Raw genomic sequence first — 15,231 nt, forward strand, 5'->3', positions numbered from 1 at the left:
CCTCCCCAAACCACCTTTTACCATCACCATAAACTTCACAATGGCTGCCCCCGCCAACAAGTTCAAGGTCGCTGACCTGTCCCTTGCCGCCTTCGGCCGCAAGGAGATCGAGCTCGCCGAGAACGAGATGCCCGGTCTTATGCAGACTCGCGCCAAGTACGCTGCCGACCAGCCTCTCAAGGGTGCCCGTATCGCCGGTTGCTTGCACATGACCATCCAGACCGCCGTCCTCATCGAGACCCTCACTGCTCTTGGTGCTGAGGTTACCTGGACTTCCTGCAACATCTTCTCCACCCAGGACCACGCCGCTGCTGCCATTGCCGCTGCCGGTGTCCCCGTCTTCGCCTGGAAGGGTGAGACCGAGGAGGAGTACAACTGGTGCTTGGAGCAGCAGCTGTCCGCCTTCAAGGATGGCCAGAAGCTCAACCTTATCCTCGACGATGGTGGTGATCTGACCCACCTCGTCCACGAGAAGTACCCCGAGATGCTCAAGGGCTGCTACGGTGTCTCTGAGGAGACCACCACCGGTGTCCACCACCTCTACAAGATGCTCAAGGACGGCAAGCTCCTTGTGCCCTCCATCAACGTCAACGACTCCGTCACCAAGTCCAAGTTCGACAACCTGTACGGCTGCCGCGAGTCCCTCATTGACGGAATCAAGCGTGCTACCGACGTCATGGTTGCCGGCAAGGTCGCCGTCGTCGCTGGATTCGGTGATGTCGGCAAGGGCTGCGCCCAGGCTCTGCACACCATGGGCGCTCGTGTCATTGTCACCGAGATTGACCCCATCAACGCCCTCCAGGCCGCCATGGCCGGCTACGAGGTCACCACCATGGAGAAGGCCGCTCCCCGCGGTCAGATCTTCGTCACCACCACTGGCTGCCGTGACATCCTGACTGGCGCTCACTTCGACGTCATGCCCAACGACGCCATTGTCTGCAGTACGTTCATTCCCCTTGTTATCTGTTTCTTCTCCGGTCCAGTTGACTAACCTCCTCCCTCCAGACATTGGTCACTTCGACATCGAGATCGACGTCGCCTGGCTCAAGGCCAACGCCCAGAGCGTCCAGAACATCAAGCCCCAGGTCGACCGCTTCCTGATGAAGAACGGCCGCCACATCATCCTCCTTGCCGAGGGTCGTCTGGTCAACCTTGGCTGTGCCACCGGTCACTCCTCCTTCGTCATGTCCTGCTCCTTCACCAACCAGGTTCTTGCCCAGATCATGCTGTACAAGTCCGGTGACGCCGCCTGGGGCCAGAAGTACGTCGAGTTCGCCAAGGCTGGCAAGCTCGATGTTGGTGTCTACGTCCTCCCCAAGGTCCTTGACGAGGAGGTCGCCAGACTCCACCTGTCCCACGTCAACGTTGAGCTCACCGAGCTCACCAAGACCCAGGCCGACTACCTCAGCATCACCGTTGAGGGTCCCTACAAGAGCGACATCTACCGCTACTAAGCGGCTTCCTCTTTGTATCGTCCAATCTTTTAGCGACTGGATTTCTTCAACATTCCGACTAATGACTTCAACGAGCGTACACCATAACATTTGGCAGTGTGTGTTCTCAACAGCATGACTTGCATGACACATCTGGGAAGGGAATCTCGGCTGGGGGCGGTTACGGGCTGGAAACTCAAAAAGCTTGGGGGGCCTGGCTGCGAGATTTTTCAACAAAAAAAAGGCGTTGGCTTGTGAATAGTGATTCCCCAGACCATGGCATCTGTATTTTGCTTTCTTCGGCCCGACTCTTGGGGAGCGGGAAAAAATAAGGGACTCAACCCCCGGACATGGGATTAGGGGTTATGGGTAGACAACTCGACGACTAGGGCCCGTCAACCGCGGTCCGCATAGATGAATATATGCGTCTTTCGAGCAACAACTTCGATTGTGCCTATTGATTTGTGCCCTCGTACTGTCTAATTCTTGCCACGTTCATATCTAGACATTCGATGCGTAGAACTGCATGCTGAGCGCAAGTTTGCCCTCAATTCTTACCGCACCCACTAGTTACGCCCCGAAACTTAGACAAGTGCGCCTTGGTAAATGCGCACAAAACACTTGACTTGGACCTGGTACCGCAATGAGGGCTCCGGGATACCATCTGTCTCAATCCCTCAGCAATAGCTCGTCTAGAAATCCTTGCTTTAACTTCCGTTCTATGGACCATAGGTCAGCATATGTAGTCGGGAATCCGGTGATCTCGCACAGGGATTAGCCCTTCTTCGGTACGTATACCAAGTAGTATACGTCCATGAGGCACAATGCAACTCGGGTGAGTTACTTATTCTAATACAGACTGGGGATGTTATTGTAGGATATGTTCCAAGCTGGGGTCTATCTAACATCCATGTCAGATGATAATAAGGCAGTCTTTTCCTAGGCTATACGTGTTTTGGACTACATATCTCGTGTGACTTCCAATTACACAGGCAACCTCATTTTCGCTACTTTTCTACTATCTTCAGGAACGAAACCTCTACCAGAGACCGTTTACTACCTCCTTTCTCGTCCGCCACCCCTCTAACCAACAAGCCCCTTTTGCTCAACAACAACACTATCCAGCTTCTCCTCCGTCACCGCCCTCCTTACATTCCCAATAGCCCACTTCTCCATCTTGACGCTTGTCTCGAGCGTCCAGGTGCCCATGTGCGGGACAATCAGCGCGTTGGGGTTGGCGAGAAGGCCGGGGTGGACCTCGGGCTCGTTCTCAAAGACGTCGAGACCCGCGCTGGCGACTTTTCCGGAATCGAGCGCCGCGACGAGCGCGGCTTCGTCGATGACGGCGCCGCGGGCCGTGTTTACTACCACCACGCCGGGTTTCATGAGGTCGAATTGCGGGGTTGAGATTATGTGGCGGGTGTGGGCCTTTTCTTGTCAGTGGTGGTGAAGAGGAAAATTGCCCCCCCGGGGGGGGGGGGGGGTTACGTACGTTTAGAGGCAGGTTGAGAGAAATCACATCACTCTCCCGCAACAACGTCTCGAAATCAACATAGCTGGCACCACACTCCTCCTCCAAATGGCCCTCGAGCCTCGTGCGGTTGAAATACCGCACCTCCATGCCAAACGCCCTTGCCTTCTTGGCCATGTTGCGCCCGATGCCGCCCATACCGAGGATGCCTAGGACTTTGCCTTGGGGGTCGCGGCCTAGCGGGGGAGGGGGTTGACCTTTCCACTTCCCATCGCGGATGGAGAGGATGGAGGCGTTGAGGTTGCGGAGGGCGCCGAGGATGAGGAAGATTGCAGTGTCTGCTGTTGCGTCGTCGACTGCGGTGGGTGTGTTTGAGACGAGGATGGGGTTGGGGGAGCGGGATGTGCAGGCTGGGATGTCGATTTGGTCGTAGCCGGCGCCTTGGTGTTGTTTAGCATGTGGCGTCTGATCTACTCCTACTACTGAGGGATTTGTGATGGGAAATGCGTCATGTCGGGCGTGTTCTGAGCGTGTGAGATGGAAGAAGAGGAGGGAGGCTCACCATTGTGGCAGATGAAGCCTACGCTGGAGGGAAGAGCGGCGACGAGCTCGGCATCGATGCGGCCGGTGATGTGGACGCTTGCAAAAGTGCGGTAGATTGCCTTTACGCCGTCGAGGGCGCCGGACTTGCACTCCTCGAGGAACTCGGCGCGATTGGTGGCCTTTGGCTTGATGATTTGGGCGACGTCAGCGAGGGAGGCCCAGGTGTCGTGGGCGCTTTTGGGTTGTGTTTGTTAGCTTTGGTTTGGTGCGTCTGGTTGAGATGAGGAAGGGTGATGTAGGGGTTGTGGTGGGAGGATGTGAATACGAGGCTGAAGGTTGATTCGGGAGCATGAGACGACAATCGTCTGAATGGAAGACGGAGGATGACGTACTGCTCGATTTGGCCCAGTTGGAGGACTATGGGCTTTGACATGATTGCGGTAGTTGAAGCAATTGGCTTGAAATCGACTTCTCTTGAGAAGTGTTTGTCCTTTGATGGAATTGCAAACTTGAGTATGCGGAATATTGGTTAGCTCCAGATAATCACGTCTATCCCATCACGTCGCTCTCTTCACAAGCCAAAGATCTTCTGGAAATTCAGAGATATTGCGCTGGCGCTTGACGCAAGAGGAAAACTCACTAGACTAGTCAACCTGACTTGTGATGGTGAAATATGAGGTTAGAGTAAGTTTCGTCACCTCGCCGAGTTGATGCCGCGAAGTCGGAGTTGAGATACAGCGGCGCGGGGTGGCTTTCCCATTGGGGAGCCGACTCAATTGGGAAAGTGGGGGTTGATCAGCGGGGTTGAGCTCAATTGGTCGCCCAAACTCGTTCTCGTTCTCTTCCAACAATCTCGCCAACAAGTCGTGCTCGGGAGGACTGAAGACGGTTGAGGTGATTCATATCTCTATTGAGAATTCCGATACGAGCCTGCAGGCTCCTACTCGCAGGGATATCCAACAGTTTAGAAAATGTGTCTCTACAGGGCGTGAGAGGGCGTGAAAGGCACCCCGCCGGACCTGGCATCTTATCTCAGCCCCGAGTCGAGCGAGGGCCGTGTCATAAGGTACGCTCCAATTTCTTCGGGGAGAAGACCGAGCAGCTTCTGTGCAAGCATTGGCAGTCCTCAAATGAGTCAGCTTCTTCCATGAGAGAGGCTCTCAACACTTTCCAACTGTTTGTAGGATCTAGTTGGACAAATTCAGCCAGCGGCCTGTTTCCTAGATTGCGTATATTGAGATGGATAGGCCAACGTCACCTGAGCGTGATAGAGCCAGAAGAATAGAGATGGCTATCAAGAGAGAGGAATGGCTTCGAGTCATACAGTCGGTGATTCTCATGAGTCCTGTGAGATTATCCCGGGAGAAACTGTAGCTCTGAGCTGCAGGGAAGGCGACATCTAATGCTTTCAGAAAGACAGGGTGGGCTCATCGAATAGTGAGTGCAATAGGAAAGCCTCCAACAATCATTTACGTACTGTCTGGTTGACGCAGGATACTTGACAAGAGATCGAAACATGAATCTGCTTGTCTTGAGAAGGCTCAAGTCTAGGGCACCCTGCCTGTGTTTAATAACCGTTACGAACTATATAGTGCACACCATCTTGGAATGGCTGGTTGTCAAAAGCAAGCTTACATGACATGTTGCACTTGAGTCTCAGCGTATCATGAAGCTTATCATCATCAGATTTCCTCATTTCTCACAATGCCCTAGATAACTCCCCGCAAGTCAAGAGTGGCAACCAACATCTCCCAATAGGTCAGATATGAAAATGGTATCATTAAAGCACTGCGATAATCACCAACTGTCCTCCTTAAATACAGCCTGACAACCCATTCCTCCAATGAAATCCCTTGCATCCTTCTCAGACTTGAATACGTGTGGATGCGGCTTCTTCTCCCCCTCCGCATCAACCTCCATCCCCAACACCCCGTTCGGGTCAACCACAACAACACTCCGCTCATCCAGCAGTAACCTCCGAATGTTCTCATGAACGATCCTCTTGGCGATATTATTCAACGAATACGCATCCCGAAACGAGAAAACAACCGCACACGCATTCTCATGCCGTCCCGACCCGGGATCCTCCGGATCCGGCGACCCCAGCTCCCTCGCCAGCGCCCTCGTCAACCTCTCTGACCCAGCAAACCGCACCGCGCCGCGCAGACTGAAAATGACCACCTCCCGCTGACAATTCGGGTTATGCGGCTCATGCGCTCCCGCAACGAGCGTCGCCACCGAAGTCCTCACCGTCGCGCTGGCAATCTGGCTCACGTCCATCATATGCAAGCCCATATCGCGCGAGAGCTGCTCGCACATGGCCACCCCGCGCACGCTGTTCCCCCGCTCATCAAGCTTGGGCGAGAAAGAAGCGAGCCCGACCTGCCCCGGCAACGCGCCGATGATCCCGCCCGCGACGCCCGATTTCGCGGGGATCCCGACGTTGGAGACCCAGTCGCCCGCGGCGTCGTACATGCCGCACGTGGTCATCACCGACAAGACCTGCCTCACGCTCGTCTGCGGGATGACGGACTCGCCCGTCAGAGGCTGCACCCCGCCGTTGGAGAGCGTGGCGGCCATGACGGCCAGGTCGCGGACGTTGACGCTGATGGAGCACTGCCGGATGTACCCCTTTACGGCCTCGCGCGGGTCGCAGGTGATGATGCCCGCGGCTTTGAGCATGTACCCGATGCCCATGTTGCGGTCCGCGTCTTTGAGTTCCGCCTCGTAGACTTGTTCGTCTACGTGCAGCTGGCGGCCCGCGAGGCGCGAGAGGGCGGAGAGGATGCGTTCTGTGCGCTGTTCCAGCGTCGCGGAGGGGGACACGACGAGGGAGTGCGCCGTGATGGCGCCGGCGTTGATCATGGGGTTCATGGGCCTGTTGGACCCGCGCTCGAGGGAGAGGCGGTTGAAGGCGTCGCCCGAGGGCTCGACGCCGATCTTTTCGAGGACGGCGGGGAGGCCCGCGTCCTCTATGGCGAGAGCGTAGACAAAGGCTTTGGAGATGGACTGGATGGAGAACTCGACGCGGTCGTCGCCTGCCGAGTAGAGGTTCCCGTCTACCATGGCGAGGGCGACGGCCATTTTGGACGTGTCCGCTTTGGCGAGCACGTCAATGTAGCCCGCTGGGGCGCCGGCCTCGTTGGGTCGCGCATTCTCGAGGACGCGGTTGAGGTAATCCGGGATGGGGGATTTCATCTTCGTGTAAGTGGGATGTGAATCGTGGAGCCACGGTGAGAAGGAGAAACTCATCGTGAGTTTCTTCTCAGATTCGAGACAAGTGGGAAAGCGTATATATGTAGTGTGCACTTGGCGCTTACTAACAGCCCGTTTGTGCTGTTTTCAGCAGTTCTGCAGTTTAGCGGAATTCCGCGAGCCCACGCGATGGTACTGGCAGGAACGCCTTTTCTTTTCTTGTCAACGGGAACCGGTTTCGTTCCGTTGGCAGAACTCTCACTACGATGGTATGTTAGATAACTGTCTGTCGGGCTTTCGAATATTCACCACCCGACTCAACGGTGAGGCGAGTGAATGTAAGACCTACAGTTGGGAGTGAAACGTCGCGTAGAATTCGTGAAGCGTACCGGTAGTTGGATGATAATGATGAGAATAATTGAAAACGAAGAGCAACTCTGGTCCTTCGAAAATATCCCGGAAGCGCTGAGTCGCCATGAGCTCTTTTGATTGTAAAAATTGCCAAATTCGGTAACCCTAACAGTTCCACCTCGAGATCCGAAGCTGGTCGTAAATACGACAAACGCAAGGTTTTCCTTAGGTAAAAGGACCGGAAAATTTCGCATCTCGAGTTTCAACACCACAACCAAATTCGAATAATAAAAAACATGGCCGACATCGCATGGACCCCAAGAAAAGGCATCTTGGCAAAAAGAGGTTTGGCGAAAGAGTAGCATGCATTTCCGAATCTGCATCGAACCTCGCTAATCGCCGGCTAGGCTCTTCAATCGTGGTGACTTGCATGATCCCCGCATCTCATCGCTGCAAAGGGTCCTCAATATCAATACGTTGGTCCTGCGTCTGGCCGGGTGGTCGACATCTCAGTCAACGTCATCATCGTCGATTGCAGCCTCGCGATACTTGGTCATTCAACTTTACCTTCGACTACCAACCTCAAGTGGCATAACCAGAAACCTTATGGCATCTCACCAGAGACAACGATGCTGGTTCGGAATTTCTTGATTTCTACTGGCCTCCTAAATCCAGGACCAAGGCCATGCTGTCTGATATCGTACAGAGTATCAGCAGCCTCTAGGTCCAGAAAGTCTGGTAGCTTCCTCCCAGGAAAGCTCTACGGGAGACCTCTACCAAGCCTCCCATCCCCCAAGTCACTGCTGCACTCAAAAACCACCTTTTCTTTTTCTTCCCGCGACACCGCCGCCATGCCTGAATAATCACTAGTTTTTAGGGGGAACTACTTGTACAAGATGATGCCGTCGGCCGTGAAACTATAGGACGAGCAGCAGCGTATTGCCGCCCGTATGCTTTGATGCAAAAAGGAAATTGAAAAGCACAAAAGGGAAGAAAGCCATGCTTCCCTCCCATCCCTGTGAACGCCTTTGAAAATACACGATTTTTGGTTCTCCCCCGCCCCCTTTGAGCCTGGAAAATGCTGCAGAGTGTGAATGCTGATAGGAAAAAAACGAAAAATCTGGTTGGATCAATATGATCAAGGCTGTGCTGGAGCAGCCTGGTGGGGGTGTGCCGCAATATTGACCCCGGGACTGATGTACGCTCTGATGGCAATCTCGCCGAATCGCCGGACCACGTTTGTTGTTCCGCCGGTCACTTGTGCCTCATCCTGAATGAACTTGTTCGCTACGAAGAGTCGGTTCTTAGGGTCGGACTCATCCATATGCTGGGGCACATTCCGCTCAAAACCGATTTCCACGCGAGGAGAGAGCTCTCGTGAGATGGCGATGGAGTAGATGAGATCTCGGTTCTCTCTTCCACCGAGCTGCATTCTGAGTTTGCCGAGAACCTCATCACGCTTTGCTGGGTCGTAACAGCACAGATACTGTGCAAGGTTACACCAGAACTCAAACTCCTGCTCGCGATGAGGCTGGGTGTCAGGAACAGGAGGTGTGAGAGGATTTGAGGACAAGAAGTCGCCGCAGAGGAGGGTCTCCATGACCTTGACTCGGTTGGCTGCTTCTGTCAGGTCATCCGGAGGTGGCAGAACCTTGGCATCGGCGTTGGACGAAGGGGGAGCGCTATTGCATGGCAAGATGGCCAAGGCCCAGATCAACCGAGTCTCGAGAACTCCAGAATGGGTCATCTGGGTGTGGTCATTGGCCGGGACAGACTGAACAATCTTGAGGAACGAGGCAAATTGGCGCAAGAGTTGCTGGCTGTGCTCAAAGGCAAACTTTCCCTGGGCATCCTGCTTCTGGAAGTAGTTTGCCTCGAAGAAGGACTGGAGACCGACAGCATAGACCTCGCGATAGACGTTGATGATCTCGGTGAGTAGCTCGGGAGTGAGGGCAATCTCCTGGGTGGGAGCAGCGGGGCCCAGGAGGCCGATCAGGTCATCGACCTTCATTCTGGTGGCTGTGTAGGTCGTGTTAGTATGAGGGTTTGAGAACGAAGCAACAACGGCTGAAAGAGAACAAGGCATGTACAATGATAGCGGGAGGGTCGCACCTCTGAGATGGTTGTCGAAGCCTGCCCTTTGCTCGCCCGAGAACGACTGAGTCTGAGTAGAATGTAACGTTGCCGGGGCGGGTAGGTTTTGCAGAGCTGGATCTATCGGGGCCGCAAAGTCGTAGGCGGTGGGCTCGGGTTTGATGCCGGACGCAGCAGAATTCAAGGCTGGATCGAGAGGGGCGTGCGAAGATGGAACGGGAGGATTATACGAGCTGGGCAAGACGGCGGGCTGGTTTCCGTAGGGGTTTGATGGAGCTACCGGCACGGGGACCTGAGGCGCGGCAGGCGTTGAAGGTACAGTCGGGACCGGAGGTGGGACGGATGATGGCACGGACGGGATGGTCGGCGTCGGCACCCGCTGGGCGTTCGGAGCGGGCTGGATTACGGAAGGACCTGGCTGCTGCTTGAAGATGGGGTCGTATCCCAAACACTCTCGCTTCGACTTTTTACAGTTGTTGCAGGAGGGGTGAGCCTCGTCACACTATAAGAGATGGTTAGAATGGCGGCTTTTACTGAGAAAAGAGCTCAACCAAGAGTGGCCTCGTGAGCGAGGAATGAGAACGACAACGGGTATGTATGTGTAAGACAACTGGAAATATGAGAGTGGGGAAATGCAGCGGGTGAATATGCAGATGCCGTTTGCGGGCGACGATGGTAGGGCTGTGTGTGAGATGTGTGTGTATTGGGGGTGATGATGAGGTAAGGTGAATGAATTGGAGTTGGAGTCGATGAATGTCGCAGATGGGACGAGGCTAGGCCCAGCTCAGGTAGCGGCAGTCGCGACAGATGGGTGAGGGTGGCTGGTGCTTGGAGTTTTTGGAGGCGTGTCCGTCCAGGTTCTCTATGGTGTGGTGGCTTGACGCTTGTCCTGAGGACTCAACCAAGGCTGGGAGGCTGGGAGGCTTGGAGGCTTAACTGGAAGGGAAGGAAGGAGGGGAGGGGCTTTTCTTGCCGGGCAGGCGGGCGCGGCGGTCGGTTCTGCAGGAACGGAAGATTGCTCCTCCCTGCGGGCGTGGGCGCGGGCGCGATCCCGGAACGTGGTTCAAAGGCATGGCTCCCGTCCTCGCTTCGCAGTAGCTCCAGACCAAGCGAACATCAAGCGACCGTTTTTTTTTTGGCGAAACCACGACTCGGTTCGCTTATCGTAAAGTTTGTTTGGTTCTTTGCCATCTTTTGCATTCCCGAGCTTTTCAAAATGTTGCCTTCCATGCGCGCGCTTTCTCGGATGGGGAGTCTCGAGAAAATTTCCCCAACTGCCTCTTTACCTCGACAACGCCCAATTCGTAGCGGGGGTATGGTGATATGAAAAAGACGGAAAAAAGGACAAACAGAGCAGAACTTCACGAGAACCATTACTAACCTTGATACGGCGTTTACGACAAGTTAGGCAACCTGTCTTTGTGCGGCGCTTGATCTCCTAGTAAGAAAAAGAGGTAAACCCCAACCGTCAGCTTTTATCCAAACGAGCCACTGCTACTGCCGGAGCAGCCTTCTTCCGTCTCTTTGCATATCCCTTCAAACATACCTTCTTCGGCCCACCGGGACCGCGCATCAATCTAGGATCGTGCCCGTGGGGGATTTGATACCTCAGGTGGTTGAGATCCTGCGTCATATATGGGTTGCTCTGTACTCCCGGCGGGAGGTAGTATTGCATGCCTTGGTTGGGCGCCATCTGCATCTGCATCGACATCGTCTGAGGAGGCGGCGGCGCACTTTGTTGGTAGTGGTGTTCGAGGCTCTTCATGCTCGGCAGAGAAGGAATCGGCGCGCCAGGGCTGGCTCGATATGGGTCCGCCTGAGCTTGCGTCTGCTGAGGGTGGTAGGCATATTGGTTCGGCGGCATAGGACCAGGTGACGGGAAGGCATTGGGGCTCGGGTAGCCTCTCTGGGAGCCATGAGGGTGCTGATTATGCGCCATGCCGGGCGAGTGTGACTCCCTCGCGTCGCCGTTCTGCTGACCGTTCTGCTGAGGAGGGAGAGGCGCAGGAGCTGCCACCGCAGGCGTAGTAGACTCAGTCGCAGTCGAAGTCGCAGTCGCAGTCGCGCTCGTGGTCGAAGGACCAATCGCAGGTGCCGCAGCAGTGCCAGGTACGGACGCGTTCGCAGTCGCGACGGACGGGGTCTCGGTGGAGGGAGTCGGTGTCTCGATGGAGGTCAAGGTCGGTGTCGTGGAGAGAGGAGCAGGAGTAGGAGCAGGAGCAGAAGCGACGGGAAGAAGAGGAGAGGTCGAAGTAGTCGGGGGGAGGATAGAATTAGTAGAGGTTGTCGAGGGATCCGTACTAGGAGCGGCGACGTCGTTGACATCAGGCACAGCTGGTACAGGCACAGGCGCAGGCACAGGTACAGGCACGCTGGAGGTGCTGGCACTTGTGCTGCTTGTGCTGATGCTTGTGGTGTCTTCTTGAGCCATTTCGATTTTAATTAGAAATTTTTATGGAGCCACGATTGGACTTGTGAGGTCGACCAGGGGAAGAGGCGTGGATGGAAGGAAGCAGCAGCGTGGATGCGCGACACCCTGGGTGCAGGTTGATCAGGAGCTGTGCCTGGTGCGTGGTCCCTGTTCTCAGCGTCGCGACTCGAGGCGAGATTTTTTTTTCGTGTCCAGTCTTGCTTGTGGCTCGACTGCTGCTGCCACTTGCTGCTGGTCCCGGGACAGACTGGGAGGAGGCGGGAGGGGGTGCGGAGGAGCGGCAGCAGGAGGAGGAAAGGAAGGGTACGCGTAGGGGTGCCTGTGGGTGTGTGCGAAGGAGGAATTCGACTTGGGGTGGGCGCCTTTTCGGACCAGTGTCGTCAAGCAGCAGCACGGAAGGAGGTCTTTTCGGGACCGGGACGAGCAGAGAAAGAGAGGAGAAGGGCGATTGTGGATGGCCAGGAGTTTCTCCTGCAGTTCTGGGCCCCCTGTGCTGCTATGTGTCGAATGTGCAGTGCAGTGTGCAAAGCCAACGTCCACCTCAGTGTGCAGTGCAGAGCAAAGCACAGATTGTCTTGCGCGCAAAGTGGCAGACGACGTTGTTCGGGTGGGTGTTGTGGTGTCGGCCGAGAAGGAAGGCCTGCACTAAGGCAAGGTAGGGAGCGGCGCGCGAAGAGGGAGAATCGAGCAAGCCAGCGGCCCAGCCAGATCTGCACAATTTTCGCGCGACGGGTGCTTGGGTGCGCGGGTACTTGGTGCTGGGAGCAGGACCTGGACCTGGGATTGCTTGGATGCTGGATGCTTGCTTGGATGAAGGGGACTCGTCTTCCCGTTTCTCGGCCCCAACACTAACAGGCTGTTTCCACGCGTGCGCGCAGGACGGAGGGGCCAGGGGGTGGTCGGGGTACGGAGTATATCCGTCGTCGTCTACTCTGGGCTTGAGCCTTGAGCACTCGGTTGTAGTCTGTACGAAGTATCCGTAGGTATGGCAGTCTGCGAGGTGTGACTGGGTGACTGGGTTAGGTGGTCTTGATTCCGAATGTACCTGCGCGTACCTTACAGAGAAGGCAAGCCGCAAGCCGCAAGAGGGGTCGGAGTCGGGACGAGGCCAGTCGAGAATAAGATGGTGTCTGGTATTGGTCAGGGAAGACGGCGTATTGGTGGTGCGGGTGGATCTATCAGAAGGAGGCGGTAGAAGAGGCGGATGATGTTAAGGGACGAGACGAGCAGACAGCGCGGGCGACAGGCACAGGCACAGGCATTGGATGCCCATGGGTGAGTTTGAACGAGGGGGTGAATTGTGCTGGCTTTCGTAGTGTATGTACGGAGTAAGGAAGTTTGGTCACTGGTTGTTGGTGGTGGTGGTCGCGCTGCTAGGTACTCGTTGTGGTGGGTGGTGGGTAGTGCGCGATGTGAAGGTCCTATTCTGTTTTCCCTTCCCTTTCTTCCTTTTCGAGGGTGGGTCAGATATTCGGAAAGTGAAGGCAAAGGCGCAGGCGCAGGTTGACGGGCCGACGAGAAGTCTTGGCCTGGCGGCTGGGACACCCGGTTTGCTGGCCTGTATGTACTGTACGGAGTACGGAGTACTGCGTAAGGTACTCCGTGGTGTAGGAGGATTGGAGTGTTTGGAGCGTTTGCTGCCCAGTCCAGTATCCAGGATGGTGGAGAGTGTTTGGGAGAGAAAGACGCGGGTCAGGGTTGACCGATTGTGTCGGGGTTTGCAGGGGGCCGTTCGAGATCAATTGTGGCCGCCGCCGCCGCACGTTGGCAAAGGCCCAAAGAGAATTAAGAAAAGAGGCGAACGGAGTGACGGGACAAGTGGGCGGGAAAGGCGCGGGATGGGGAGGCAGGATTTGGGATGGAAGGAAGAGGGAAAAAAAAAAAAGATTTCGGTGGAATGGGCCAAGCTCAAGGTGTGGAAAGGTCAGCGGGAAGGAAGCTAAAACTTACTTACCTTACTGCTCAGCTAAGGTACCTTCCTTGGGTTGCCTATGGGTAGTGCTACCTTCCTCAGTAACCTCGAGGTATGGTGGCCAATCATCAATTGAATTAATTGACTTTTTTTTTTTTTTTCCTCTTGAGATTCTTCCGTCCCTGCACACATTGCTTCGTCTTAGGTAAGGCAGGCCACGGCTTAGTCGATAGGCAAGCACAGCAGGGAACGATGGTGCTAAGTGAACTTTGCAGAAAGAGGAAAGGACCAGCCGCGCGGAAGGCAAAGTCTAAAGACAAGATGGCGCCAATACGCGCGAAATTCACACCGGTTTCATTTGATCAAATGGCACGGCCGCTGTCCACGTCCATGGCGCCTGCCAACTTTGGTCTCTGTTGGGCAAGTAAGCACATCAAGTAAGGTAAGGTAGGTACCTCAGGTAAGGTAAGTAAGGTACGGAGTACTGAGGTACACAGTAATGGAAGGCACAAGCACCGACTGCAACTTCCATCTTAGAACTCGGCCTGCTCCTTCCATCTGTTGATTTTCGTGATTGGCTCGGATTCACGAGAATGGTACGTAACCACGCAGTGCCTTACCGACCTTACCTTACCTGATAAGGTACCTAGATTGAGGTAACTGACCTCAAAGTCACGTCGAGTATCGACATCTCAAGGATATCTAGGTACCTTCAGCCAACTTGCCATTGCCAGCCAACCTGGAAATGGCCGACTTTGACACTGACAGCATCTCGTTTGGGCTCTTTGCAGTTTGCTGCACCACTAGGGGATTTTAGCCCAGTGGAATTCGTCCCGACCTTTCCACTAAAGCGAGCCGCCACCGTTCGTCCCCGCCACCGTTCGTCCCCGCCACTGTTCGTCCTCGTCTCACTCTCGACGCTCCTCATGTGCCCCATGTATCCGTACCTTTTGATGTATCCGAACCTCACCACACTCATCCAAAGCTCACCTCAACTATTAATTACCTCCAGGTTGGATATTATGCTGGGTACCTTGCTATCCAGCAACCACTGGGCTGTGGACGTGGAAAACTTCCCGAATCGTCCCTCTACCCGCGACACGCCTCTAGCTTGCTTCCACCATCGATTCAACCGGGCCACTTGCAGCCTTGTTTGGTCCGATGCCCGGGACATGCCCTGATGCCACGCATACCGAGGTGCGTACGGAGCACGGAGCCATCCTTTTGTTTCCTATCCTCTTCCACATCATGAGATGAGGGGGTACAACATGTCAAAAGACGACTCCCGTCTGCCCCCTTGAATGGTTAACCACTTGACACTTGTGACCTCCAGGTTGACACAAGTTAGAAAGGCGTAAGAGGTCACCGGTCGAGTCTTTCATAACCTCTAACCTGCCTAGACGCGATCCAGAAGGAAACCACTCATTCTGTGACTCGGAAGAGGGTCTCCCCAACTCCTGTCGGCCCCGTGTTGGCCACCCCCGAGCCTTGAACCCAGGTCGCCCAGCGAGTGACAGGCCCGTTTTCTGTGGCTGGAAGCTCGCTGCAAGGTGAATATCGAACCATCCGCCCAGGGCCGCCCCCCCTCCCCTCCTTCAAACATCCCGGCCTGTCCAATCCCCAGCCGACGGGACAGTCTTAGTCAGATGCCATTCACAATGGAAGGCAGGCAAGTACGAATAAACTATGAGTTTCCGTACCTACCTATCCTCTGTCTTTCTACCTTACCACACACGTGCCGCAGTAAGGTAGTGTGTACCTACGTACCTTACTCCATGAAAAGGTAAGGCAGGTGCGGATA

General features: G+C 55.2%; 6 protein-coding genes across 6 annotated transcripts; 2 read left to right on the forward strand and 4 right to left on the reverse strand.

The window, feature by feature from the left end:
* Positions 1-40: 40 nt before the first annotated feature.
* On the forward strand, positions 41-1,454 carry CABS01_02521 (adenosylhomocysteinase; the record flags this gene model as incomplete). Its single annotated transcript, XM_060535899.1, has 2 exons — positions 41-941; positions 1,006-1,454. 2 exons carry the CDS (start codon positions 41-43, stop codon positions 1,452-1,454), a joined length of 1,350 nt encoding a protein of 449 aa, XP_060393811.1.
* A 1,062-nt stretch (positions 1,455-2,516) lies between these two features.
* Positions 2,517-3,880, reverse strand: CABS01_02522 (D-isomer specific 2-hydroxyacid dehydrogenase; the record flags this gene model as incomplete). The annotated part of the gene is made up of 4 exons (XM_060535900.1): positions 2,517-2,861; positions 2,926-3,344; positions 3,467-3,681; positions 3,840-3,880. The coding sequence occupies 4 exons, from the start codon at positions 3,878-3,880 to the stop codon at positions 2,517-2,519; spliced, it is 1,020 nt and encodes a 339-aa protein (XP_060393812.1).
* Positions 3,881-5,244: 1,364 nt separating this feature from the next.
* Positions 5,245-6,645, reverse strand: CABS01_02523 (glutaminase; the record flags this gene model as incomplete). Its single annotated transcript, XM_060535901.1, has 1 exon — positions 5,245-6,645. The coding sequence occupies one exon, from the start codon at positions 6,643-6,645 to the stop codon at positions 5,245-5,247; it is 1,401 nt and encodes a 466-aa protein (XP_060393813.1).
* Positions 6,646-8,131: 1,486 nt separating this feature from the next.
* On the reverse strand, positions 8,132-11,518 carry CABS01_02524 (uncharacterized protein; the record flags this gene model as incomplete). The annotated part of the gene is made up of 3 exons (XM_060535902.1): positions 8,132-9,012; positions 9,106-9,589; positions 10,634-11,518. 3 exons carry the CDS (start codon positions 11,516-11,518, stop codon positions 8,132-8,134), a joined length of 2,250 nt encoding a protein of 749 aa, XP_060393814.1.
* A 541-nt stretch (positions 11,519-12,059) lies between these two features.
* On the reverse strand, positions 12,060-12,780 carry CABS01_02525 (uncharacterized protein; the record flags this gene model as incomplete). Its single annotated transcript, XM_060535903.1, has 3 exons — positions 12,060-12,524; positions 12,579-12,693; positions 12,743-12,780. 3 exons carry the CDS (start codon positions 12,778-12,780, stop codon positions 12,060-12,062), a joined length of 618 nt encoding a protein of 205 aa, XP_060393815.1.
* Positions 12,781-12,837: 57 nt separating this feature from the next.
* Positions 12,838-13,461, forward strand: CABS01_02526 (uncharacterized protein; the record flags this gene model as incomplete). Its single annotated transcript, XM_060535904.1, has 1 exon — positions 12,838-13,461. One exon carries the CDS (start codon positions 12,838-12,840, stop codon positions 13,459-13,461), a length of 624 nt encoding a protein of 207 aa, XP_060393816.1.
* Positions 13,462-15,231: the final 1,770 nt, after the last annotated feature.

The sequence above is a fragment of the Colletotrichum abscissum genome (genome assembly GCF_030869225.1).
Source record: "Colletotrichum abscissum strain IMI 504890 chromosome Unknown Scaffold_5.1, whole genome shotgun sequence".
NCBI lineage: Eukaryota > Fungi > Ascomycota > Sordariomycetes > Glomerellales > Glomerellaceae > Colletotrichum > Colletotrichum abscissum.